Raw genomic sequence first — 27,477 nt, 5'->3', positions numbered from 1 at the left:
CAAAGCTTCTTTCTTAGAACTGCACACCTGTGAAATTGTTTCCTGCTTTCCAGCTGACTACAATATTGTTGTCTTCAAGTCTAACGTAAACAAGTTTTTGAGGAGCCTTTCCATATGAATTAACAAATTCACCAAATTTCCATTACTAACGATTACTATATTGTCCAATTTCTACTGTACATTCTTTAACCCTTATCCTTGAGTGGCCTCTTGGCCTTGATAAGTGGTGATGCCTATGTAAAAAAACAAAAAAAGCTTTGAATCTTCCCCAGGTTCCTTACTACACCACCTCTCCACACCCCTGTTAGTTTTATATATATATATATATATATATATATATAAGCGAAAGTGTATGTGCATTTCTGTGTAAGGCTTTTTTTTTTTTTTTTTTTTTTTTTGCAGGGATTCTCGGGGGGTGGGGTACTATTTCTTATAGCTTTTTATATAATGTCTAAATCATGATATCTACAACTTAAGAATGAGAGTCGCGTGTGTATTTAATTTGCCTGACTTTAAGCGCTATTTTCGAGATTTTTTTCGATTGCCGCATCTTCGAAAAGCGACTATTGGGGCAGGGGAAACTAGGTCAAACATCACGCGACTTAACTTTCTTGCACCTGTTAATTTCACTTTATAAACGTTAACTTAAGACACCTATCACTTCCTCTCCCCTCGTGGCTAAGATGGCTAGGTCTTGGTTTTTTTTTTTCCCTATTTCGTTTCCACCTTCGCGTCAACGCTTCGGGGTTCAACCCTACCTTCCTACTAAAACTTTTTTTCTTTTACACCTCCAAATACCCGGCCAACACTTTTTTTTTTTTTTTTTTTTTTTTTAGCTGGGTTGTTTTGATCTAAACCCCCCCTCCCCAACACACACACACCTCCAAACACTTGGGCAACGCTGGGTATCCCCTGCTAGTCTTATATGTAGTGTGTGTGTTCGTGTGTCTGCCAAAAACTTTTGATACATGCAACGAATCCTGACCAGATCAGTATCGTTTAAAAAGAAATTTACTGTTTTACCCCAACCATGGTATATAAGAGGGGGAAAAAAAAGGAAAACAAAGAACAAAACAAAAAAAAAAACAAAAAACGAAAGAACAAACCGTCCAATTTCCTGAAGATGAATATTTTATAATTCGAAAATTAAAAAAAAAAAAAAAAAAATTTAAAATTTATTTTTTTTAATAATTTCACATTCATCTGTTTTTTTCTAACTGTCAAATCTTAAATTGTTATTGAGTGTTTCAAACAGTAAATTTCTTTCGACTTATGCCAAAATACTATAATCAGACATAGAAACATAATTTCTGATTTAATTACAAACATCTAGAGTCATGCCAAGGATTACCACCACCATCATGGCATATAAGAGAAAGAACAAACTGTCCAATTTCCAAAGATTAATATTTGAAATTTAAAAAAAAAAATTTGTATTTTATTTTTAATAAATAGCAATGTTTATTGAAAATAATTTCACATCTGGTTTTTCTAACTGTTAAATTAAATTTTTTTTTTTTTTTTTTTTTTTTTTTTTTTTTTTAAATAGGTTTAAAAGAATCAGACACAGGATTGGCTCCACCTGCTTTGTGGGATTTAGCAAATGACAAACAGAATCTACAAAGTGAGTATTATCTATATATTAATACGATAGCGTGTGTTCTTTTGTGTGTCACACTTACATCCGTGTCGTTTAAGTGTTATGTTCTGTTTCTTGTTATAATTTTACTAAAAATTCTTCCAAAGTTTTGGTTCTGGAATTTAAATCATTTTTTTTTTTTTTTATCAAGAATTCATAAGTTTTGGTTTCCATTATGGCTGAATGAACTAAAGTTATGAATATATATATATATATATATATATATGTGTGTGTGTGTTTTTATTTCTGTTTTGATTGAAGCTAATGCACCCAACTCAGATATATTTTTATTTTTGAAATCACAACTTTATAAAAAATCGATAGAACAGTTACTCTATTATGATATATACGAAATCTGTAAGGATTAAAATATATTTAAGCATACTTTACGACCAGGCTTTTCTCGGCATTTGTACTAGCTTTGATAAATACGTTTGCAGTTTTAACAAAAGCTACAATATCAGAGCGTCTCCATTTACACTGAACATCTATAGAATGCCAACATCAATATATTACATATGAACGAGTCTCGCTAGTTATTATCATACTTATACAGAATAAGGACCATGCAGTCATCTGAATATTCCGGGTAGTTTTATGTAAAACACTGAAATGTTGGTCGAAAGAAAATCTAAAAGAAAAACAAAAAATTTGCTATCAGGGTTGCAGAGTTGGATGGTAAAAGTCAGGCTCCTTGACCCTAATGTGAAAATCTATTCTCCAGATCCATATACCAGCCTCCCACACCTATTCAGCAAACATTTTATAAATACTTTTCATGTATATTATTTTTTTACGTTTAATATTCACTTGTATGAAAAATATACTCGCATATACACTCAACCAGCTTTATAGAATAAGTTAAGATAAAAAAAATTTACAATTAAATTTTATTATGCTATCAGTTGAAAAAGTACGTCCAAAAATGGAGTACTGTTGCTACATCTGGGCAGGAGCTGCTAAAAACAGCTTATCCTGCCTTGACAGAGTACAAAATAGGCTTTGTGGTGGATGCCCTTTTCTCTTCCCTGCAACCTCTCTCTCACAGGAGAGACGTTGCGAGCCTGTCTTTGTTTTATCGCTATTTCCATGGCAGGTGCTCGTATACATCAAGTCTGTTGCCAAGGTCGCTGGAAAGATGGTGGGATCCTTCTACCGCTCCAGAAGATATCTCACTACTGATGCAACTCTCTATCTATATAAAAGCCAAGTACGTCCAAGGATGGAGTACTGCTGCCATATCTGGGCAGGAGCTGCTAAAAACAGCCTATCCTGTCTTGACGAGTACAAAATAGACTTCATGGCGGATGCCCTTTTCTCTTCCCTGTAACCTCTCTCCCATAGGAGACGTTGCAAGCCTATCTTTGTTTTATCATTACTTCAATTTGAGCTCCAATCTCTTGTCCCCCCTCGCCAATCTTTCATGAGGAGCACCTGTCTAGCTGAAACCACTGTCAAAAATTTCCCCCACTCTTTATCTGTGCCAAAACCAAAACGTAGATTCCATGAACAAAGCTTGTTTCTTAGAAGTGCACACCTGTGGAACTCAGTTCCGTCTGCCTGTTTCCCACCTGACTACAACCTGGATGTTTTCAAGTCCAACATAAACTAACTCCTGATGAACCGCCACCTTAAATAACACATTTTATCAAATCTCAACACTAACATCCTGTACACGCAATAACCCTTATCCCTGAGTGGCTTCCGGGCTTTGATAAGTGGTGACAACCTTGTAAAAAAAAAAAAAATACAATATTTATGGATAGGGAAATGTCTTTGGGCCATGGCCTCTCGAAGGCAAACGCTTCTCATCAGAGGAAAGTAAAGACATACTATACAGAGAAGATTTTTTTAAAAAAATAATATTGCCTTTATGGAAAGAATTAAAGAAAAAGCTATTAAGTTGCTTCTTATTGATTTAGGCCCTTTTTTTTTTTTTTTTTGGTCCCCTGATTTATCAGAGGGATCTGTTTTCCGTGGCTTCCATTAGTCCAGATGATTGCCAGAACTGTCTGTTAGTTTTTCCTGAAATTTTGCCACAAATTGTATTTCATTAAATAGATTGACACAGTAAATAATTTTTTTTTTCGAAAATTGCCGTTGCCTCCCCAGAGGCTCAAGAGGTAAAAAATGGGCATAAAATGACACGTTTTGCTCCATAACGTTTGATCCATCCATTAGATTTTTCTGAAACTTGGCCAAAATGTGGAGCCCATTGTTCTTAATATAAATCCAGTATGGGTGACCCTGTCAAAATTCTGATTCGCATCCCCGGGGACTTTTAGTGCTAAAAACGCCTCTTGTGGCTCTATTTTCATATTTCTTGACAAAAACTTGATATGTCTGACTATATAGTGGTTTTTCAGGCTGGTGAACACAAATATACATGTGTTAAGGCCTGAAACTGCACCGTTATCCATTTACACTGGGGTTTGGCATCCCCAGGGGCTCGAAAGAAGTAAAAAATGACACATTTTGCTCCATAGCATTTTGATCCATCCATTAGATTTTCCTGAAACTTGGCCAAAATGTTGAGGCCATTATTCTTAATATAAATTCAGTATGGGTGACCCTGGCAAAATTCTGGTTCGCATCCTCTGGGACTTTTAGGACTAAAAAAAACATGCCTTTTTTGGGCTCTTTTTTCATATTACTCAAAAACTTGATATGTATGTCTACATAGTAGGTTTCCATGGTGCTGAATTTGAATATACATGTCTTAAGGAGTGAAACTGCACTGTTTGTCCATTTTCACTGGGATTCGGTGTTCCCAGAAGCTCAAAAGGGGTCACAAATGCCCCCAAATTGCAAAAATTGACACTTTTCATCCCATAACTTTTGTCCCATCCATTAGATTTTTCTGAAACTTGCCATCAGCTAGAATCGAAACTGTAACATTCAAAGCCATATGACACGCGTATAAACTGATTAAAAACAAACTAAGATGAATGTACAAAATGGATTTAACTTTAAAATAAATCGTCTTCATTTTGTAGTTTTAACCATTAATGAACAGCTCGTAAAAAATCGAGTCGTATGAGGGCCCCTAGTGCCACCCTGCTACTTTTAGTTTTGAAGGAGATAGTTTAAAAATATGGAGACAAACAGACAGACATGGTGTTTTAAACATCCGTTATGCCACTGGTCCTTGTGATCAATTCTAGAATTTTAGAAACCTATTTTTGTTTTGGTTGTGTGATCTACTACTTCCCCCATGCTTCCGTTCAGTCTCGGAAGCCAAAGGATACCCCTTAGGGGCAGTAGTGCGTGTAATTATGAGGCAAGTGTGGCGCAATCACCAACCAAACCTCTCCTGAATCGGCACCGAGTCTAGTGGCAAAGAGAAGACCAGGACGACTGGAAACAATGCTGAGATAAGCGGAGAGCACATACAGCACCTGAAAGTCCCAAATGGTCACCTATTTTTTTTTTTTTTTTTTTTTTTTTTTTACAGTGATCACCACTTATCCCTGAGTAGCTTCCGGGCCTTGATAAGGGTTATTGCAAGTACATTACTTTAGTGTGGAGATTTGATGAAGTGTTTACTTAAGGGGGCGGTTCATTAGGAACTTGTTAACGTTGAACTTGAACACATCCAAGTTGTAGTCCAGTGGGATGCAGGCAGACGGAACAGTTCCACAGGCGTGCAGTTCTAAGAAAGAAGCTTTGTTCATGGAATCCGCGTTTTGATTTAGGCACAGATAAAGAGTGGGGAAAATTTTTGACAGTGGATTCAGCTAGACGGGTGTTTTTCGTGAAAGATTGGCGAGGGGGGGGACCAGAGATTGGAGTTCAGACGAGCACCTGCCATGGAAATAACGATAATTTAGTACTGACCAGGTTCAACGTTGCTTAACTTCGATGATCCAGCAGGAACCGGTGTGTCAACATGATTATGTTACTACTTATCTGCTACTTAGCACTAGATATTACGACTCTTTTTCTCTCGTGTGTACAACTTATGAAAATATATTTATGGCAATTAAGCAAAAGTTTGTAGTCGTCGATAAATTAAGTTTTCAGGTAAAGAAACAATGGTTTCAACTGATTTTTTTTCGACTGATTATTTTTATTTTTGTCAATTCTAATAAATTACAATGGTAGCTTCCAAATTATGCAGTTGGAATTACCTGAATATTATTGAATTATTAAAAAAAATTGCTGCTAATTGTTTAAAATCAAAATGGAAAATCACCTCCCTTTTGAACTCTACTGTGTTTTAGGATCATTTTCTTCAAATTCTATTTTTTATTTTCTACCGTATCGATTTTCGTAATTTTTGGATCTAATCATCTTAAAAATATGAGGAATACGTAGATACCATTGGTTTCATGTGAAATTCAGTTTTACGATTTCCGAAATTTTGTTCCAATAGTGTAGAAGTGCCTTTTATTTCCATGTTTATTGATTAACTTTTGAATTTGAGGCAAGCTTTCTGCCTCACTAGGCATCGAAAGTATTAAATTTTTTTTTTTTTTTTTTTTTTTTTGTTACTATAATTATGAATTATGTTTCACTGGTTTTCTTTGCCAGATGATCAACCCTTGCAAGTTGCTCGATGTACAAAAATAATTAATGCTGACTCTGACGACCCAAAATATATCATCAATGTGAAACAGTTTGCCAAGTTTGTGGTGGACCTCGGTGATCATGTAGCACCCACGGATATCGAGGAAGGAATGCGAGTTGGGTAGGTTGTTATCCTCTCGACTATATTTTTTATTTATTTATTTATTTTTTTTTTTTCATTGTTTTAAATGAAAATGGCACATAACCAACTGATAAGAGTTAACTGCGTTTATTTTTAGTGTCGGGACGATTAATTGGAATCGGAGAATCAGAAAAATTGGAACATTTTAGAATATTGGAATCAGAAAAATTTGTGCCTATTTTCCAATACTGTAAACGATTCCTTTGTCTTTTTTTTGTTTATAATAAATTTTTCCATTGCTGATAAAATAATCAATATTTATTGATTTTTAAAATAAATTTTTCCATTGCTGATAAAATAATCAATAGTTATTGATTTTTAAAATAAATTGTCCATTGCTGATAAAATAATCAATATTTATTGATTTTTAAAATAAATTTTTCCATTGCTGATAAAATAATCAATATTTATTGATTTTTTTAAAATAAATTTTTCCATTGCTGATAAAATAATCAATATTTATTGATTTTTAAAATAAATTTTTCCATTGCTGATAAAATAATCAATATTTATTGATTTTTTAAAATAAATTTTTCCATTGCTGATAAAATAATCAATATTTATTGATTTTTAAAAAAAATTTTTCCATTGCTGATAAAATAATCAATATTTATTGATTTTTTTTTAAAAAAATTTTTCCATTGCTGATAAAATAATCAATATTTATTGATTTTTTAAAATAAATTTTTCCATTGCTGATAAAATAATCAATATTTATTGATTTTTTAAAATAAATTTTTCCATTGCTGATAAAATAATCAATATTTATTGATTTTTTAAAATAAATTTTTCCATTGCTGATAAAATAATCAATATTTATTGATTTTTTAAAATAAATTTTTCCATTGCTGATAAAATAATCAATATTTATTGATTTTTTTAAAATAAATTTTTCCATTGCTGATAAAATAATCAATATTTATTGATTTTTAAAATAAATTTTTCCATTGCTGATAAAATAATCAATATTTATTGATTTTTAAAAAAAATTTTTCCATTGCTGATAAAATAATCAATATTTATTGATTTTTTTTAAAAAAAATTTTTCCATTGCTGATAAAATAATCAATATTTATTGATTTTTTTAAAATAAATTTTTCCATTGCTGATAAAATAATCAATATTTATTGATTTTTAAAAATAAATTTTTCCATTGCTGATAAAATAATCAATATTTATTGATTTTTTTTTAAATCAAAATCTATAGATCATCCCTCAAGTTAATTTTTTTGCACTTGTCTCAATAACCACGCCTTGATTTTTTTTTTTCTGGAAATGCGTGTCCAAAACTTTTTCCTTTGTTTACAAAAGGAATTTTAACCTATATTCCCAGTAACCTATATTTCCAATATGTTAAAAACATGTTTATTAAATTATCCTATAGTTGCATTCCTTTTCTTAAAACTATTTTATCTCTAAGCTAAACAATGGGTTGTTTTTACATTCCATTTGCTAATTCTCTCGTAATCTATTTCTAAACCTAAATTATGAGGTTCGAATTTCGTCTATTCTATTTCATTTTCATTTTAACTAAATCTCTCTATTTTTATACTTACATGAAAAGGGGACATTAGGAGTTCCTATCTCGTCGCAGTTACCACCTGACGAAGGCCAAAGGAATAGTTTTATGATCAAGTTTTTTAACAAGGTCGCACAGGGAGGATTTTTGAATGTCAAAGAAGGTGGACTCTCGGCTAATTATGCAGTTCAAGGACACCCCCGATCCTTGCCACTACGAATTTTGATGTCTCTTTCTATGGACTTGATTTTGTTGCCATAATTTATTTTTATATTTTTGTTAACTGGATAGATGTAAATAGAAAACTTGTAACTAATTTATATATATAATTTATATATTTTTTCTTTTTCAGTGTGGATAGAAATAAATACCAAATTCACATTCCATTACCACCCAAAATTGATCCAACCGTTACTATGATGCAGGTAAGCAATTTAATATGCTCGTCAAATTGATCATGGATGGCAGTCCTAGCACAACACATTTCATTCCTAATTGAGCTGTTTCAATTTCACCAAGATGATGCATAAATCTTCCTTATTAGCTCAGTCATTAACAGCAAAGGACAAAATAAATTGTAAGCTAAACGTTTGTTTCGATTCTTGATGGTGGCATACAAGTTATTAACTTTTTAAAATCATTGCTATATATTGGACCCAATATAATCTATAATATAAATCCCACCTGTGTGTTTAAATGTATGTTTGTATGTCTTGCAAAAACTTTTTTGCATGGTGGTCACCACATCAAAGCCCGGAAGCCACTCAGGGATAAGGGTTATTGCAAGTACAGTATGTTAATGTAGACATTTAATGAAGTGTCTACCTAAGGAGACGGTTCATCAGGAATTTGTTTACGTTGGACTTGAAGACATCCAGGTTGTAGTCAGGTGGGAAGCAGGCAGATAGAACAGTTCCACAGGCATGCAGTTCTAAGAAAGAAGCTTTGTTCATGGAATCTACTTTTTGATTTAGGCACAGATAAAGAGTGGGGAAAAATTTTTGACAGTGTATTCAGCTAGACGGGTGTCTTTTGTAAAAGATTGGCGAGGGGGGGGGGACCATATATTGGAGTTCAGATGAGCACCTGCCATGGAAATAATGATACAACAAAGATAGGTTCGCAACGTCTCTTCTGTGGGAGAGAGGTTGCAGGGAAGATAAAAGGGCATCCCCCACGAAGTCTATTTTGTACTCTGTCAAGGCAGGATAGGCTGTTTTTAGCAGCTTCTGCCCAGATATGGCAACAGTATTCCATCCTTGGACATACTTGGCTTTTATATAGAGAATTGCATCAGTAGTGAGATATCTTCTGGAGCGGTAGAAGGATCCCCCCATCTTTCCAGCGACCTTGGCAACAGACTTGATGTACATGTTCCATTTCAGATCAGGAAAACTGCTTCTGTAGTACCAGTATTCAAGAATTCTGGCGAAAGAACTGACCCATTAAATTATCGCCCTATTAGCCTCCTCCCACTTTTTGCCAAAATATTTGAGACCTTAATTAACCATGCTCTAGTTCAGCACCTTACAGATGCTAAACTTCTGACCGACCAACAATATGGATTTAGACAAGCCCGTTCCACAGCAGACATCCTCACTGTAATCTCTGAACGCATATACCATTCACTGGACAAAGCGGAAAGGGCAGAGCGGTAGCTCTAGATATATCTAAGGCTTTTGACAGGGTAAGCCTCAGGAAAATTAAATCGTAGAAGTGTAAGCCATTTTGAATCCTCTCATGGTTCGCTGTTACAAGTCCTGGTAGGTGACTTGTTTGTAGTAGACAGTTCCTCAGAAGAAAATATTCTTACCGTGTCGAAACCCGGGAAAGAACATGTGAAATTGCACCAGAAAAGGTTTAATATTTATGAAGCAATTCTGGTTTCTGATTGGTTGGTAGCAGCACGTGAATTTATTTGATTCGTCAGTTCTTGGCAGCATCGTTTATAAATAGAATCGTCCGACTGTGTGGGATCATACCCCATTACTATCCCCAAAATATTCCAACACGGTATCACTGGTAGAATACTTAACATAATTAAATACTTCTTAGATAAGAGAAAAATCCAGGTTGTCCTCGACGGTCGTACATCTAAACAATATGATATAAATGCGGGAGTGCTCCAGGGATCTATCCTTGGACCTCTACTGTTCCTGATATTCATAAATGACCTCCCCGACAAAATTGCCTCTGAGATGGGTATATATGCTGATGATACCACACTCTATAGCAGGCACGACAGGAAAACAAATGAACATATATCTAAAGTAATGGCAGAAACACTAGAGGATGACCTCCAATCTGTAGTGGAATAGAGACAAAAATGGATGGTCACGTTCAATGCCGCCAAGACTAAACTGGTTTCATTCAATAATTACAAGAAACCTTCTCTACCACCTATAGCAATGGCCAACGACTCTTTATCTGAAAGTACGTCTTTCAAGCTCCTTGGCCTAACGTTCACAGGAAACATGAGTTGGAACAATTACATCGAGGGCATTGCCAGGGCTGCTGCAAGGAAGGTGGGCTCTCTCTACCGTGCTAGAAAACTACTAACACCAGAAAGTATCCTGTACCTCTATAAGGCAACCATTCGCCCATGTATGGAGTATTGCTGTCATATTTGGGCTGGTGCATCGGCTACTATTCTCTCGCTCCTTGACAGGGTTCAAAAGAGTCGCCAATCTGATAGGCCCTAAACTGGCATCTAAACTTCAGCCTCTGTCCCATCGATGAAACGTTGCATCCCTCTGCCTGTTCTACAAGTATTTTAATGATGAATTCTCTGAACTGCAAGCACTTGTGCCCCCACGACGTGAACACCCTCGACAGACCCGACAAGCTGCAAAATCCCACCCCCACACTGTAGAGATCCCTAGATGTAAAAGATTTTTCTACTCCGGTAGTTTCTTCCCCACAACCGCTAGACTTTGGAATTCCATTCCAGGTCACTGCTTCCCCAACTGTACTGACATGCATAAGTGCAACGTGAACCAACATCTTGCTGCCCAAATCCCTACATAGTACCCCAGTAGTTGTTTCCCTTGATAGTAGCCCCCTACACCAAAGTGGCAATGTGTCTTGTTTGGGGTGAAAATGTAATTAAAAAAAAAAAAAAAAAAAAGTCAAGACAAGAGCCATCCATTTCAATTGATGCCAGATGGGGATCAGAGCGTTGATAATGTAAAGATAGGAGTTTGGTTTTAGATGCATTAAAGGTAACCAGCCACGTCTTCCCCCACTGAACCACGCGCTTGAGATCAGAGGAGAACTTTGTCATTTACAGTCTTTGATGTGTTGCTGTAAATGGTCGTGTCATCAGCATAGATGTCAACGAATGATTTAAGTATGTGTTTAGGAAGATCATTGATGTAGATCAGGAAGAGAGTTGGGCCCAGCATTAATACTGAGGGCCTCTGACTTTTGTCCATCGACCACTACTCTTATGAGCCTATCGGAGAGAAATGATTTAATGATAGAGAAAACATTTCCAGTTATACCGAAGCTGGAAATCTTGTGAAGTAGGCCCTTATGCCATACCTTGTCGTAGGCCTTTGATATGTCAAGAGCAATTGCCCTAGAAAGGAAGCCCAGTATATTTTGTATAATAAATACGAAATCTGCACTAATGAAAATTTATTTATTTAAACATATTTTACGACTGGTTAATGGCGGCCACCCTGCTAGTCTCATGATAAAAATTGAAATCTGTCCATTTTTATTCTCCTTTATATTTTAATAAATATTTTCGTTGCATGGACAGGACTCTCCAATGGCGATCCATCCCTCCAAAAAAAATTTTAAGTACACTGGCCAGGCTAAAAAAAAATGGACAAGACAGCAGCCATCTTGGTTGGAAATTTAAAAGCCGTAAAGATATTTAATATTTGAGATGAAATAAAAAGTATTTAAAACTATGTAAAAGCACAAAAAATGGAGACGGATTGCAAAGCAATCTTTATTGGTTATAACATTTATTTGTTCCATTTTTTTTTTTTTTAGTAGTATAAAGGAGAAAGGCTAGTTAGAATCAAATATCAACTTCTAGATGCATTGCTATTTAGGTTTAAGATTGAATCATACTGACATTCCTTTATATCGTAGAGTATAGAATATAAAGCCAAATTCTTCAGTTGCTATTTTGGTGCCAGCTTTTTTTTAATTATTATGCAAAAGGGGCGTCACTTATCAAGGCCCTGAGGCTACTAGAGGGTTAATGTGTGTGGTAATCAACGGGACAACATCGTAGTAATCGTTAGTGAAAATTTGGTAAATTGGATTACTTGAGTGGTCGGCTCAGCAAAAACTTGTTTACATTGGACTTGAAGATGACCATATTATAGTTAGCTGAAAAGAAAAGCAGGTCAACTGAATAGTTCCACAAGTGGACATGTCTAGGAAAAGAGCTTTGTTCATGGAATCTGCGTTTCGGTTTAGGCACAGATAAAGAACGGGGGGGGGAGAATTATTGATAGTGTTTTCAGCTAAACGGGTGTTTTTCGTGAAAGTTTCATAAGAGAGGGGGAATCTATAGATTGGAGCTCAGACGAGCATTTGCCCATGAAAATAACGATAAAGCAGAGACAGGCTCACAATGTCTCTTCTGTGGGCTGAAAATGAAATTAATCTTTTTTTTTTCTCCAGATTGAAGAGACTCCATATGTAATTAATTTTTTTTTATTTTCTCTAGGTTGAAGAGACTCCAGATGTAACATATGAAGACATTGGTGGCTGCAAGGAACAGATTGAAAAATTGCGTGAAGTTGTGGAAACGCCGTTGCTTCACGTAAGTAGAGATTTTGCTGACAAAATAATTAATAAAATTTCCGTGGCTTAATGTCGCATTAAACTACTGATAATTGCCGCTCCTGCAAGCTTTTAATTTCTATATTTCTTTACTGTAAAGAGAAATTTTTTTTTTTTTTTTTAAAAGTTTTTCGTCTTAATTAATGTTTCCAATCGTTCTATATATATATATATATATATATATAAAAAAGAATAACTGTCGTGTTCAGACATGCTTGAATAATGATTTGCTTCCAATATATATATATATATATATATATTATTTTATATACGTATTGAGCACTTTTGAAGTAAATACTTAAAGGTTATGCATAAATTTATACTTTCGTATATTAATTTTATGTGAGTAAATGAACTGTATGTATATATATATATATATATATATATATATATGTGTGTATTATATTATATAATATTATATATGTTATATAATATATATTTATGTATGTATATATATATTGGTAGCAAGTCATTATTCAAGCACGTCTGATTAAACACTACAGTTATTCTTTTTTTTTTTTTTTTTTCTGGATATCTTTTCCTTTCGCCGAGCAGTCTTTATTTCAGCTGGCAAGTTGTATAAAATGGCACCCAAAGGTTGTTGTTCACCCATATTCTTAAGCACTTTCTATCTGTGCATCCGATTATCATCAGGAGCAATTGTAATATTTTTTTTCCTTGGAGGTTTGGTGTATTTATTTTTTTTATTGGGTAAGGTGTGTGCAGGATTAGGGGTGAATTATTTTTTATTTTATTTCATAGTTTTTACAGTTTAGTTAGTTTCTTGTTATTAAATACTGTTAGTACATTTGTCCCAATGTTAAATGAGATTTGGTTAAAGGGGGAGGGTGTAATTTTTATTTTTTTTAATAAACGTCTTAGTTATTGTGAAGTGTGTGTAATATGTATATTCATTTTTTTTTTTTAACGAAACTTTCTCTCTATAAACATAGGGATTGTCTTTTTTGGGTCTGGATGTGATTAGTCTCTAAGGTGTCCCCTCTCCATTAATTACAAGGACATATGCAAATGTGCCCTGAAACTGACTGGCATCGACCTGGGCAGCTTAGAACAGTTGGCAAACAATCATGGTACCTGGCGAGGTGCTGTACAACAGTGGGTGGGGAGAGGAGAGGACGCAAAGAACGGCGCAAAAAGGCCGCAGACTCCATCCAGCACACCATCCTCCTTCATATGCCCATCTGAGATGGAAGATTGTCTACTGTATGTAATAAAACCTAGTATTTTACTTAATCTTTTTTTTTTTAATTAGTTTTTTTAATTAGTCTTTTGTAAATAACTTCAACCATTCTCTATCAAAAAGTTTGGTATTTTGGATGCCGTATGCACTCTGCACCTGCTGATTTGTCAATTTACAGCGTTGAACATCTTGCATCATATCTTTAATGCGTATGGATATTCCAGCCATAAGATCGGTTGAAGGCTTGAGAAAACTTGACTTGACTGCTTGCAACATAATTGCTATCAACCTTTTGGATCCGACTACAATTGCGGAGTCTTAAATCCTTTCTCAACGCCATTGTTGCTGTTATTATGGTCAAGGTAGATAATTTAAACGGTAATGTAATATTTTTTTGAGATAAAGCAAATTGTTTTTGTGCTTGTCTAGTTTGAATTATCTCCCTTGATTTTAATGTCGGCAAGAGACTGTTTCACAAAATTAAAATTTTTTTTCCCCCTCCTAACAGATAAGTACATCCTAAAGTTTTGTTATTTTCTGTTTTACATAGCGTGATTTGTCTGGGGACACATGAAAATAATTTAAAAATGTAACTTAATCTAATACTCATTTTATTTTTATTTTTTTATTAGCCGGAAAGGTTTGTGGATCTTGGAATTGAACCCCCGAAAGGTGTTCTTCTATTTGGCCCTCCAGGAACTGGCAAGACGTTATGTGCTCGAGCCGTGGCCAACCGAACTGATGCTTGCTTTATTAGAGTTATTGGTTCTGAATTGGTACAGAAATATGTTGGAGAGGTAAGAACATTTTTCATCTTTTTACTCTTTTTGTGGAAATTGGCTCCAGACAAGGCGTGAAGACACTTAGTGTAACATCCTAACCAGAACGAAAGATGACTATTGAACACACACACACATATATATATATATATATATACACACACCGATGAAGACTGAAGGATCAGTCAAATTATGTACCTGTAAAAGTTTTTTAAACTTTTTTTCATATTTTGTATTCCTGCACGTCACCAATAGAAAACGAATGTTATAAGCTTTTATACTTTTCGTATTTTTTTATACATTTCCATTCATATATATAGCTGAACGTCTGTGTCTGTTCATGAATAGGCTCCTATATGGTTGACTATTATTAGAAAACTGATTACATATAATGATAGATGTATCGAGACATAGGAATGGGTATGTTTGATCTGGTATAATGATGATTCATTAAAATTGTGAGGTCCGTGTACATGCCTGGTCCACAAAGTATGGAAACAAAAAATATAAAACTTAAAAAAAAAACGTTTACAAGTGTTTTGGATATAGATGTACATAAGAATACTTTGATAAGTATGTTTTAACTTTAATAGGGATGGTATAATAAAATTGTGGGTCTGCATTCGCGCCTGGCCTCCATAGAATGGAAATAGGTACAAATTTTAATAAAGACTTTTCATATCTATCTGCGTAAGTATACTTTGATAATTGTTTGTTTAAAGAAATATGGTATAATAAAATTATAGGGTGTTTGTTCACGCCTGACCTCCATAGAATGGAAATATATCACAAAGTTTAACAAGGTTTTTTAATATATATCCACATAATATTGTGATACCTGTTTCAGTGTGAACAGGTATGGTATAATAAATGATGGGGTTTATCCATTTTATTTTTATTTTCATCATATTTTGCTTTGGTTTTGATACCCACGAATTCGAAGCTATCTCTTTACGACCCTTCCTTTTCATAACCTATCATACTTTTATAAATCAGAGTCCATTTTCTGTAGGCTGTTTTTGAACCCAGTCAACGACGGGTACTTTTGATAGTATATATATAAAAACGAAAATGTTTGTGTGTGCATTTTATTTATTTATTTTTTTAATTTTTTTTTAATTTTTTGTTTTTATGTCCGGGGAGGGTACCATTCCTTAGAACTTTTTATATACTCCCTAGATGATAATATTTACAATTTATGAAGGGATGTCGTGTCTATCTTTTAATTTATAAAATTCCCACTATTCTATCTTCTCGCATGTTTGTGTTTTTCGTACTAAAGCAGAGTAGTCGTATTCTTGGCCTTTCGTGCCAGGACGTCCAGAAAGCAATGAGCTTTGAATGTGGGGAAAACCCTTCATATCAAAAAATTGCTATTCGTTTGGACACTCCCCTTTTTATAAGAAGCTGGTATTCCCCAAGATCAGGGAAACAAACAAGCTTAAGCCAAAGTTAAGTGCGTGATCTTTTAATTTCAACCGTTCTCACTTCCTCTGCTCTCTTAGCGTCACGGTAACATATCACATTTTCTTTCACTTTATTTGCCACCTTTGTGTCAAAGTTTCGTGTTTGAGCCTGCCGTCCTACTACAGCTCTTTCTCAACAGATACCTACAAACACCAGAGCAACGCCCGGCACCCCTGTTCGTATAATATATAATAGACGACTAATACTGACAAAATTTGTGTCATTTTAAAGATCGGACTCTCGGATGATAAATATCCAGTAATTGGCAAAAAACATTCGTGTTTTTTTTTTTTTTTTTTTTTTTTTTTCCACCCTAAACTGGGCCATTTTCTACAAGGAGTTCACTTTTTTTCTTTGTCGATATTTTTGCAAACTCCTTATGTGTATGCAATGACGAAGCTTAATTTAAACTGAGGCGAAGTTGTATGTCATGATAGCTGCAGGGAGTAAGAGTTTTTTTTGTTTTTTTTTTTCAAACAAAAACTGAATTATTTTTTTCTGGCCCTTACTACACCACCTCTCCACATCTGGGCAATGCCGAGCACCCTGCTAGTCTAATATATAAGAAAAAATGTGTGTCTCTAAAAAAAAACTTTTCACAGCGGCATCAGACTGGGTCGACCCTGGTACCATCTGAATGAGCGATGTCTCACTCAGATAATGTGAGAATTAGAAAAAAAAAAAATGGTCAATTATTCGTACAAAAATAAATGTTTAAAATAATGGAGGGTTAGAAAAAATGGTTCGTTTTTAAACGACTTTGCCTGACATGTATGCATAGTTGTCATTCTTGAATTTGTTTAAATAAAAAAAATTACGTTATTTTGCTTTAGTTTTAACATTTAAACTTATTTCGAGGCTTACGTAATGTGTTTTTTAAATGATAACATTTATTTTCGTCTACACTGAGTTTGTTTTAAAATGATTTTTCACATACTTTTTCCTGTTTTTATCAGTTCTTTTATTTTTTTGGGGGGATGGGAAGTAATGCAGCTACTATAAATAAGTGACCCCACCCCCCAAAAAAATCCTTTCAGCCTGAGAACAATTCCAATGCCGAATACCTCTCCCCCACCATAAAAAAATTGTGATAATCTAAAATGAGGCTGGACAGGCCAAAAAAAATGGACAAGTAACTTTTATTGGTTGTGATTACATTTGCTGTGTACGTATTTATTTATTTTATTTATTTATTTATTTATTTTTTTTTTTTTTTTAAACCACTTTTTCAAATCACTGGATTGTGAAATGCCCCAAATTTAAATTAAATCCCGAAAAACTTTGAAAAGTCCTTAAAAATGGACAGTGAAAATCTGTACGGACACTGATGAAACTTTCGTATGCTGAAGAAATTCTCACGGAAAATATCAACTTCAAAGAAGTTCAGTATAAATTATATTCACAAAGCTAGCCCCCCCCTCCTCCCACAAAAAAAAATGAATAAATTAATAAAACCAGTTCCCAATCTATATATTAATATGATAGCATGTTATTTTGTGTATCATACATCTTTTTTCTTCTGAGTGACTGTCGTTTAATTGTTATGACCTTTCATTTCTTGTAATAAATAATTTTTCTAAGAATTCTTCAGAAGTTTTGATTATAGCTGATGGCACTCAAGTTATATATATATAAATTGTTAAGTTTTGGTTTTGATTCAAGCTGATGCACCCAAGTCATATGGATATATTTTTTAATTTTTGAAATCACAACTTTATAATATATAAAAATTGATAGAAAATTAACTATATATGAAATCTGCATAAATTAATATATATTTTGGTGTATTTTACAACTGGGCTGTGCCGGGCATCCCTGCTAGCTAAGATAAATACTTTTGCAGTTTTAACATGATAGGACGGTTGTTGCCCCCCCCCCCCTTCCCTGTAGAAAAGTGTTGATTTCCGGATGAAAAAATTAATGTTTTTGGCCAATTCTTCGATATTTTTCGGGCGAAGGATGGAGCTTTCATATGAGACAAAGTTTGTGAATTTTTGTTCTGTCTGTCAAGTTTTTTTTTTTTTTTTTTTTTTTTTTTACACGGTGGTCACCGCTTATCAAGGCCCGGAAGCCACTCGGGGATAAGGGTTTTTAGCGGACACACACACACACACATACATTTTCGCTTATATATATATATATATATAAGAATCGATAGTTGGTGTATTTTATGACTGGGCTGTGCCGGCCATCCCTGCTAGCTAACATAAATACTTTTGCAGTTTTAACATGAGAGTGAAAAAAATATCAGGTCGTCTCCATTTATGCTGAACATCCGAAAAATGTCAGCATCAATACATTAAATATGAATGAGTCCACTGTGAAATTTCTCAAGAATTCTAACATCTTCTAATGTGATTTAAAAAAAAAAAAAAAAAAAAAAAATTGATTTATCTGTTATTTCTTCTGCAGGGCGCACGTATGGTTCGAGAACTTTTCGAAATGGCCAGAAACAAAAAAGCTTGCATTATTTTCTTTGATGAAATTGATGCAATCGGAGGTACGTAATTTTCTTTTGATACTCTGAATTTTGTTTAATTGCATAGAACAACTATAGGGTGGAACGATAAATTTGTCCCCCCTGAAGAAAATAACACTACAGCTTTATTTTAAAACTTTAATTAGAAAAATCAATTCAGGTAACTTGATAATGTAGTAGTCTAATTAATGTAGCCACCTTCAGCCTTGATTACCACCTTGATACAGCATACGTTTTCCACGAGCTCGGCAGATGGCGGTGATCAGGCTGGCTTTAGAGTTGCAGGAGGTCATGTTGGTGATGTTCTCAACGTATGACCAAAGAAGTAGTCCAGCAGGAAAGTGAAAGGAGGATACAAAGTTGTAGCATTCCTTCTGAAGCCAAGCCTGACTCTTTTTGGACGTGCTGCCACACCCAGGGTCTGCCAAAATCCATCTGGTTGCACTAGGGGATGACCACACTCCTCACATCCAGGTACACTTTGATGTTGACTTTCAAGCTGACTTCGAAGATGTGAGGTGGCTCTCACTTGAAACCACACCAAAGACCATAACCTTGGATGGAAACTTCATTGAGCTGTGCCCTCAAGCATCGGACTGTCTGAATTTGCATTTTGAGGGTGCTGGCAATGGTTCTGTTGTAATAACTTGGATAGGTAGAGAGCATGAGTTGTACAGAGGCGCATCTCCCATCTTGCTTGTTGAAGATTGTGTCACTTTCAGATGGGATAGAAGACTATCGTTCATCACTAGCCAACTTGTAGATGGTTTGTAACAAAAGAAAACTTTTCATAAAATGGATATGTAATCATGTCTTTTCTAGAGTGATAATTTTTATTGTTCCATCCTGTACATCATACAGATAGCTTAATTTTATTTTTTTAACATGGGGGCAATACTGGACAAGAACCAAAGATTAATTTTTGGCAAATTTGTTAGAGCAAATTTGCTAAATCGTGAGGTAGGATTAATTTTTTTGGTTTCAGTTTTTTTTTTTTTTTTAGCCACTAAGTAAAACATTTCTTAGGCAAAACCGGTTAAAAATATTGAAGTCAAAGGTTTTGGTTGCTGTACTCAATAGTTGCTAAAACTTTGTTGGTTAATTAATTTATTATTAATCAAATAAATAAAAAAACATACCTTGTTTGTTTTAAATAAAATTCACATGGGAAGTCATATCGATGCTTGACAAAAAGATGAATTCAAACGTAGCCATTTTTAGTTTTACACACACACACCATACACACATACACTGTCTTTATTTACATATTAACAGGAAGAGATAAATGTAATCACTTGTTTTATCTATATATATATATATATATATATATATACACACACACAAAGAGAAGCTAACTCTCTAAGTTACTTAAAAAAAAAAAACTTAACATGTCATCACAAAACTGGACAAGGGGAGGCAAATTTTCACATGATTCAAAAGAGGTAATAGTTTCAGTTTTCATTGATGATTTCAATATTCGGAACTCCTGTGACACAAAGTGAATCCTTGCATTCAGCGTATCTCCCAATCCACGACATCCCTCTGTAACACTATGGGTCAGTCATGCTAGTGACTGACCCACGTGTTACGTAAATGTCCTGGGAACTGTACCAGAGTGTGACATGATGGGCCAGTCAATAAGATAGAAATATGAGGATCTTTTTGGCAGCGTTGAAGAGCAAAGGCGTACCTTAGGATTTTGGGTGTGGCTGGCTCCTTCCTTCTCTCAGAATGATATCTCATTCTCGTGGTCTTCTATAGGTTGGAGTTCATTTGATGGGAATCATCTTCAGGCACTGTTTCAACATTTAAGACAGCACAAAACGGCGCACAACACAATTGTAATATATATGAGAAATGTTAACTATTTTATTTTGGGTGTGACTGGCTTGTTCCTTCTCTTGGGATGACCTCTCATTCTGGTGGACTTCCAGCTGGAATCTTCTGGAGGTTGGAGTTCCTTTGACCGGAATCATTTTTAGACACCGTATCTACATTTTAGGCAGCACAAAACGGCACACAACACAATTGTAATATATATATATATATGAGACATCTTAACTATTTTATATATATATATATATATATATATATATATGTATATATATATGTATATGTATATATATATATATATAAAAACAAGTGATTACGTTTATCTCTTCCTGTTAGCATGTAAATAAAGACAGTGTGTATGGCGTGTGTGTAAAACTAAAAATGGCTACATGTTAGGATGGAATACTGCTGCCATATCTGGGCAGGAGCTGCTAAAAACAGCCTATCCTGCCTTGACAGAGCCACAAAATAGACTTTGTGGCTTAGTGGGGGATGCCCTTTTCTCTACCCTGCAACCTCTCCCACAGAAGAGACGTTGCAAGCCTATCTTTTATCATTATTTCCATGGCAGGTGCTCGTCTGAACTCCAATCTCTGGTCCCTCCCTCGCCAATCTTTCACGAAAAACACCCGTCTAGCCGAATCCACTGTGAAAAATTTCCCCCACTCTTTATCTATGCCTAAATCAAAACATCGATTCCATGAACAAAGCTTCTTTCTTAGAACTGCACGCCTGTGGAACTCTGTTCCGTCTGCCTGCTTCCCACCGGACTACAACTTGGATGTGTTCAAGTCCAACATTAACAAATTCCTAATGAACCGCCCCCTTAAGTAAACACTTCATCAAATCTCCACACTAACGTAATGTACTTGCAATAACCCTTATCCCTGAGTGGCTTTCGGGCCTTGATAAGTGGTGATCACTGTGTAAAAAAAAAAAAAAAAAAAAAAAAAAATGCTTGCCACCGGTCGTGGGATTCGACCCCCCCCACACACACACACACCTTTATGTATGCTTTTGTTGATTTTAAATGACTTGATGCGTATTTTATTTTATTCGAATTAAAACGTTTCTATATGAACTCTCATTCTTGACGTTATTCTCGCGTTGCCTACACACAGTTCAAACATTTCAAAATACAACCGCTAGATATAACGCATGGCTCCTTACAGACTTCTTTCTCACACTTGACAACATGGCAAAGAAGAAAAAAAGAAACAAAACAACATACTGAAGATGGAGTATACCTCTGAAATATATTTCTGTTATAAATTTCAAACAAATAAAATGCACGGTGAACTCCACTCACTATTGCTTGGTTCTATATCATTTTCTATCATATATTTAATTTCTTTTCTCAAATTTTGTAGCTTGATGGGATTTATTCGATGGAAATGTTGTCTTATGGGTTTTGCCCACCACGACATTATGTACTGCCGCTGTGGTTTTCCTAGGAACATCTGGAAAAAGATCTTTGAATTTATTGACCAAAGCACATATATCTTTTCTTTTTTCATAGGATAAATATTTAAATTTGCTATTTCGGTTTAATGGGATTGTATTCAATAACCTCAATGTTTGGTGCATTCAATTTAGAAAGCTGATATCTTTAGACGGCCTAATTTGTAGGAGCAGACTAAATCAGCCTATACGTCACTTGCAGATTATTGTTGTGACTGCATTGTTTTAAATTAAACCTTTTTCCTCGTTTCCAATTTCTAGGCGCTCGATTTGACGATGGTGCCGGTGGCGACAATGAAGTACAGAGGACTATGCTGGAGTTAATCAACCAACTGGACGGCTTTGATCCCCGAGGTAATATCAAAGTGTTGATGGCTACAAACAGACCGGATACTCTTGATCCAGCCCTGATGAGACCTGGACGTTTGGATCGAAAAATTGAATTTGGCCTCCCAGATCATGAGGTTTGTCCACTACTTTCCACCCTTTGTTCATTATTATTAACTAGAAAAAGTACCTGGTGTTGCCCGGTATTAAACATAACATTTCATTCCTTTAAAAAAAACTAAGCACAACTGAGACATGTGCATGTGAGTATTATGTTTTTCTAACAATTCACTTTTTTTAAATGAAAAAAATACTTCGAGATCAAAACCAAATCCTAAAGACAGTGAATCAGGTACGATAATCATTTGCTTAACAGAACACTATCTCCCAGAAGTGTTTTGTTTTTTTTTTTTTTCATAGGCACCACCACTTATCAAGGCCAAGAGGCCACTCGAGGATGAGGGTTAAACAGTGTAGTCGACAATTGGACAATATAGTAATCGTTAGTGATGGAAATTCGGTAAATTTGTTAACTTAAGTGGAACGGCTAATCAAAAACTTGTTTACGTTAGACTGGAAGACAATCAGATTGTAGTCAGCAGGAAAAAGGAAGACAATTCCACAGACGTGCAGTTCTAAGAAAGAAGCTTTTTCATGGAATCCATGTTTAGGTTTAGGCACAGATAAAGGATGGGGAAATTATTAGTAGTGTTTTCTGCTAGATGGGTGAGTTTCTACTGCTCCAGAGGAACATTGTCTGAAGATAGCAGCTTCAATCCTACCCAAAGTCAGCCAGAGACTTGTTATGAGACCTTCTTATTCTTAATGTGAACGAATAGTGCATGCGTAGTCATGAAACATTTAAAACCATAAAAATCCGACAGCCTTAATCCCCCCCCCCCTCAAACAAGGCACATTGCAACTTTGATGTAGGGAGCTACTATTAGGGACACAGGTGTACTATGTGAGGAGTTGGGCAGCAAGATGTCTGTTCACATTACACTTGAACTTCTGCATGTCAGTACAGTTGGGGAAGCAGGAACCTGGAAGGGAATTCCAAAGTCTAGTGGTTCTGGGGAAGAAACTACTGGAGTAGAAAGCTCTCTTACATCTAGGGATCTCTAATGTGAAGTGGTGGGATTTTACTGTTTGTCGGGGGTATTTACGTAGAGGGGGTACAAGTGCTTGCAGTTCATCGGAACATTCACCGTTAAAGTACTTGTAGAACAGGCAGAGGAGTGCTACATTATGTCGATGGGACAGAGGCTGAAGCTTGGATAACAGTTCAGGACCTATTAATCTGAACTTGTGATGTATTAATTTTTTTAAATTTTTTAGCCCTTAGTAGCTCTTTTTTTCTGGGAGAAAATGGATTAAAAATTTCCACATGTCTGATTACCAGACATATCAAATTTCAAGCCTGTAGATGTACAATTTGTTGAGTATATAGGTTGAGAAGTGTTCTCACATGCTCACTTTTATAGATTGCTCAAGAGGTTTTGGCACTTTTTTTTTTTTCTTTTTTTTAACTTTATTAACACCTGCCTACTGTTGTTTTGACCTCTCCCTCACCTCTTGCTACTACTACTTATTTTATTTTTATTTTTATTTTTAAAGGAAAATTTATATTAGTTTTGTGTATGGACTAAAATTCTATATTGTTCTATTTTTAAACCTTCTCTTTTGTTAAGGGCCGTACACAAATCTTCAAAATTCATGCAAAACCAATGAATGTGGAAAAGAAAATCCGTTTCGAAATGCTGGCAAGAAAATGTCCCAACAGTACAGGTAAATAATGGATGACAGCATTTTTTTATATTTTTTTTAAGTTTGGGGGTTAGGAATGCTTCTATTTGGAACCCTCTCCCCTCACTCTGCAGTCCTTGTCCTTTCATTCCTCGAGTCCCTCCGCTGCACTCGCGTCCCAAATACGCTGCAGTCTCCCCACACGCTGCACAGTTTTTTTTTTTTTTCCATGCTCTGATCCTTCCCTTTATCTTCTCTCCACTCTAGTCGTTTCCTACTGTTCTCCCAATTGGTTTTTCCCCTTTTCTTCCCTCCACACTCTGTAATCCTCCCCCCCTCTGCACTATATAAGTTTAGATTATAATATTGCTATTTTCATGTCATTTTAATATCTTACCAATCCCTTCGTCATTTATATTTCTGCCCTCATCAAATTATGGTTCTTGCTTTTCCATCCACAGGTGCTGAAATTCGCAGCGTATGTACAGAAGCTGGCATGCTGGCTATAAGAGAACGGAGAAAACTAGCCACGGAAAAAGATTTTCTCAATGGCGTCCACCAAGTGATCAAAGCTCTTGCTAAATTTAGTGCTACACCACGTTATATGACTTACAATTAGAACAACAAAAACAAACACACCTCCACATAGTTTTTTTTTTTTTTTTACTTTCAAAAATTATATACATTCTGTTCAACAATTTCTATGGATCTATACATACATTTAAACTGGATTCTCAAAATGTGACGGGAGTCGATACCATGCTTTGAAGTTGACCCCATTATAACTAAGGAGAGCTTTTTACAAACTTGGACACAAAGTTCTAGCAATACCTACTTCTCTCCTTCTTCCTCTCTCCAGATATCATAATACCAGAACGTTTTAAGATGTCGACTTTTATTAATCCATAAACATTTAGTTTTATTTTTCACATATGAAAACATAAAAAAAAAAAATAGCAAACGCAGAGTAATCCTGTGGGTATGAAATGTCGATTTCTGACCTCAGAATCAGCTGTCTCTAACTGCTAGTTGTTTGTGTCTGAGAATTAATTGTACTCCTTCGCTATTAGGGTGGTCGTAAAAGTGCAGGTTCGACTCTTGTTCTGCATTTCTCTGCACTACTTGTTTTGCTCCATACTCTTCAGTTAGTTACACAAATTTAACGTAAATGTATACATTACAAAAAACCCCTAAAAAACCTCATCTCTTTCCGCTAATTTCCAAACATTTCATTCAATAAGATATATCGTATTTATTAATCCATGAAACTGTATGTATATATATATATGTATGTATATTTTCTCTCAGCAGCTATTTCATGTTCTTTATGATTTTCGTAATGATGCTCACGCTGTAACCAGTCTTGCATGAAAATTGCCAAAAAAAAGGCCTGAAATGGTGACCATGAGATGCAATTATATGTGTGTATGTGTAGTACGTGAAAGAATTAACTGTCGTAACCAAGTTTGTGTTCCTTTGCGAGCGTGAAATTGTGGTTATGACCAACTAAAAATGCGTAATTCTTTTAAATACTATGAAGCTCTGTCTAAGAAGGCATCGAGGACTTCCATCCGCATGCAAATCTAAGACTTTTGAGCCGGCCCCAAAAAGCTGATACTCGCAGCCAATATGTATATATGTATATGGGTGTGTGCGTATGTATATTTATATATATGTATCTATATATATATACTCTAACAAAGACTACGAAATCTTATATTTGTGGGTTAATAAAGCGGACATATTTCTATTTATTGGAATGTTTTTAGGTTACATACATTTATATACACACATCCCTAGACACTTCCTTCTTTTCCTGTAATAACAATTGTGTCTATCTTATTCACAGAAAAGCAATTTAAACTATTTTGTGATGTAGACACCTGAATATCATAACTTTTTTTTTATAAGTTTTCATTTTTTTTTTTTTTTAATCTTTGGCTGAATAAAATATGAGATTTATTTATTTTTGATTTTATTGTTTCTATGTTTGTGAGTTTGACACAATATTGCTTTTCTTTTTCCCATGACAGATAACAGAATCTGGGGTTGTACAATCTATATAATATATTAATACTTTTAACATACGTACATACATGTGTCCCAGTTTCCAGATTATAAATTATTTGATCGGGAGAACTTATTACGAACATTAAATTAGTACATATGTAACCCCTACGGGCCGGAGCCAAGTGCACAGGCTTGGAAAAAAAAACATGCACCTGGCTCCAATCACTGTGGCATCACCTTTATGTCCGTCCAGTGATAGGATTGACCTGCTTCAACATCTTGGTCCGGCTTTCAAACTGCGTCAACAGGACCCCCCCCCCAAAAAAAAAAAAAAAAAACTGGCCCAACTCTAATTAGGCCCCGTTTCTTAGTGTTTTGTCTGAATGAAATGAAACTTTGATCATAACTAGTTTATTATATTCAAAACATCACATCAAAACACTAGGGGTCTTTGGCCCCTTTTTTTTTTTTTTTTATCTGTTCCACAGCATATGTTCTAGATGGCCTCCATTTAGCTTCTTTTTTTTGGGGGGGGGGTCACCCTGTATATGGAAGAATGACAATATAAGATGTTTTAAATCCTATGACATTTATTTGCCAACATAATGTGTCATACAAAATGGTAGGTGTTGATATCCCGAATTTTCGAGAGTAGTATCTCTTCTTCAGAGTAGAAAAGTAGAACCTCAGCGGAAAGTTTTGCATGTTTCTTTTTATTTATATTTTTATTTGATTTTAAATAAAATCCTCCCCCCCCAAAAAAATTAATAAAATGAATTTTAAAAGAGGGGGAGGGGACATCCGTTGTGTACTTTTTTTATATTGCTGCATGAAAATTAATTTGACCAACTCCAGGATGACGCCGGATGCACTCACCTATTTTTCCAATAAATTCTTTCTGTGCTCATTCTGAAATTTCGCATCTGACTTGCAGAGAAAGATTTTTACCTGATATAACAAAGAAAAAAAAAACAAATGAACATTTGATGAGCGGAAAGAGAATCTTGGGTTTACTTGTGGTCTTAGAAAAGACAACATGATTCCATTTCCATTTGATGAAAACCAGATTTCTTTTTTTGTTGCAGACCATCTATTAGTTGGCCAGTTGTATTCAAATCCCAAGAGTGATAGGAGCCTTCTATCATGTCTGAAAGTGACACCATGTTCAACGAGTGTGATCGGAGATGCGCCACTGTACAACTCCTGCTCTCTACCGATCCAAGTTATGACAACAGGACCATTGCAAGTGTCCTCAAAATGCATCCTAGATTGCCACGACTAACAGGGACGTGCCCAGGGTGATGAAAACAAAGTTTCCGGCCACGGTTATGATATTTGGTGTCGTTTCAAATGAGGGCAATATCATGCCACCTAACATCTTGAAAGTCAACATCAAGCCTCGATCTCTTTGAACTTGTGCGCTGGTGCTAAGTCCTGCTGCCACGCCCATGGTCTGCCAGTGGCCACCTCCTTGCATCAGGGGGTCACCACACTCT

General features: G+C 35.1%; 2 protein-coding genes across 2 annotated transcripts in view; one reads left to right on the top strand and one right to left on the bottom strand.

The window, feature by feature from the left end:
* The window catches only part of LOC145271210 (26S proteasome regulatory subunit 7), a 48,261-nt gene extending 22,324 nt beyond the window's left edge, over positions 1 to 25,937 (top strand). The window contains exons 4-12 of the mRNA XM_080126773.1: positions 1,550 to 1,624; positions 6,173 to 6,329; positions 8,222 to 8,294; positions 12,563 to 12,658; positions 14,512 to 14,676; positions 18,538 to 18,625; positions 22,160 to 22,362; positions 23,917 to 24,013; positions 24,433 to 25,937. Of these exons, the coding sequence (XP_079982899.1) occupies positions 1,550 to 1,624; positions 6,173 to 6,329; positions 8,222 to 8,294; positions 12,563 to 12,658; positions 14,512 to 14,676; positions 18,538 to 18,625; positions 22,160 to 22,362; positions 23,917 to 24,013; positions 24,433 to 24,590 (1,112 nt within the window). The 3' untranslated portion in view covers positions 24,591 to 25,937. The remainder of the gene's footprint in view (positions 1 to 1,549; positions 1,625 to 6,172; positions 6,330 to 8,221; positions 8,295 to 12,562; positions 12,659 to 14,511; positions 14,677 to 18,537; positions 18,626 to 22,159; positions 22,363 to 23,916; positions 24,014 to 24,432) is intronic.
* Positions 25,938 to 26,511: 574 nt separating this feature from the next.
* LOC145271209 (uncharacterized) overlaps positions 26,512 to 27,477 on the bottom strand; it is a 28,605-nt gene continuing 27,639 nt past the window's right edge. The window contains exon 5 of the mRNA XM_080126772.1: positions 26,512 to 26,929. Coding sequence (XP_079982898.1) covers positions 26,858 to 26,929 — 72 coding nt within the window. The 3' untranslated portion in view covers positions 26,512 to 26,857. The remainder of the gene's footprint in view (positions 26,930 to 27,477) is intronic.

The sequence above is a fragment of the Euprymna scolopes genome, chromosome 46 (assembly GCF_053919585.1).
Source record: "Euprymna scolopes isolate OS-2025 chromosome 46, ASM5391958v1, whole genome shotgun sequence".
NCBI lineage: Eukaryota > Metazoa > Mollusca > Cephalopoda > Sepiida > Sepiolidae > Euprymna > Euprymna scolopes.
The sequence above is the reverse complement of the archived record's forward strand: the minus strand, read 5'-3'. Positions and strand labels throughout refer to the sequence as shown.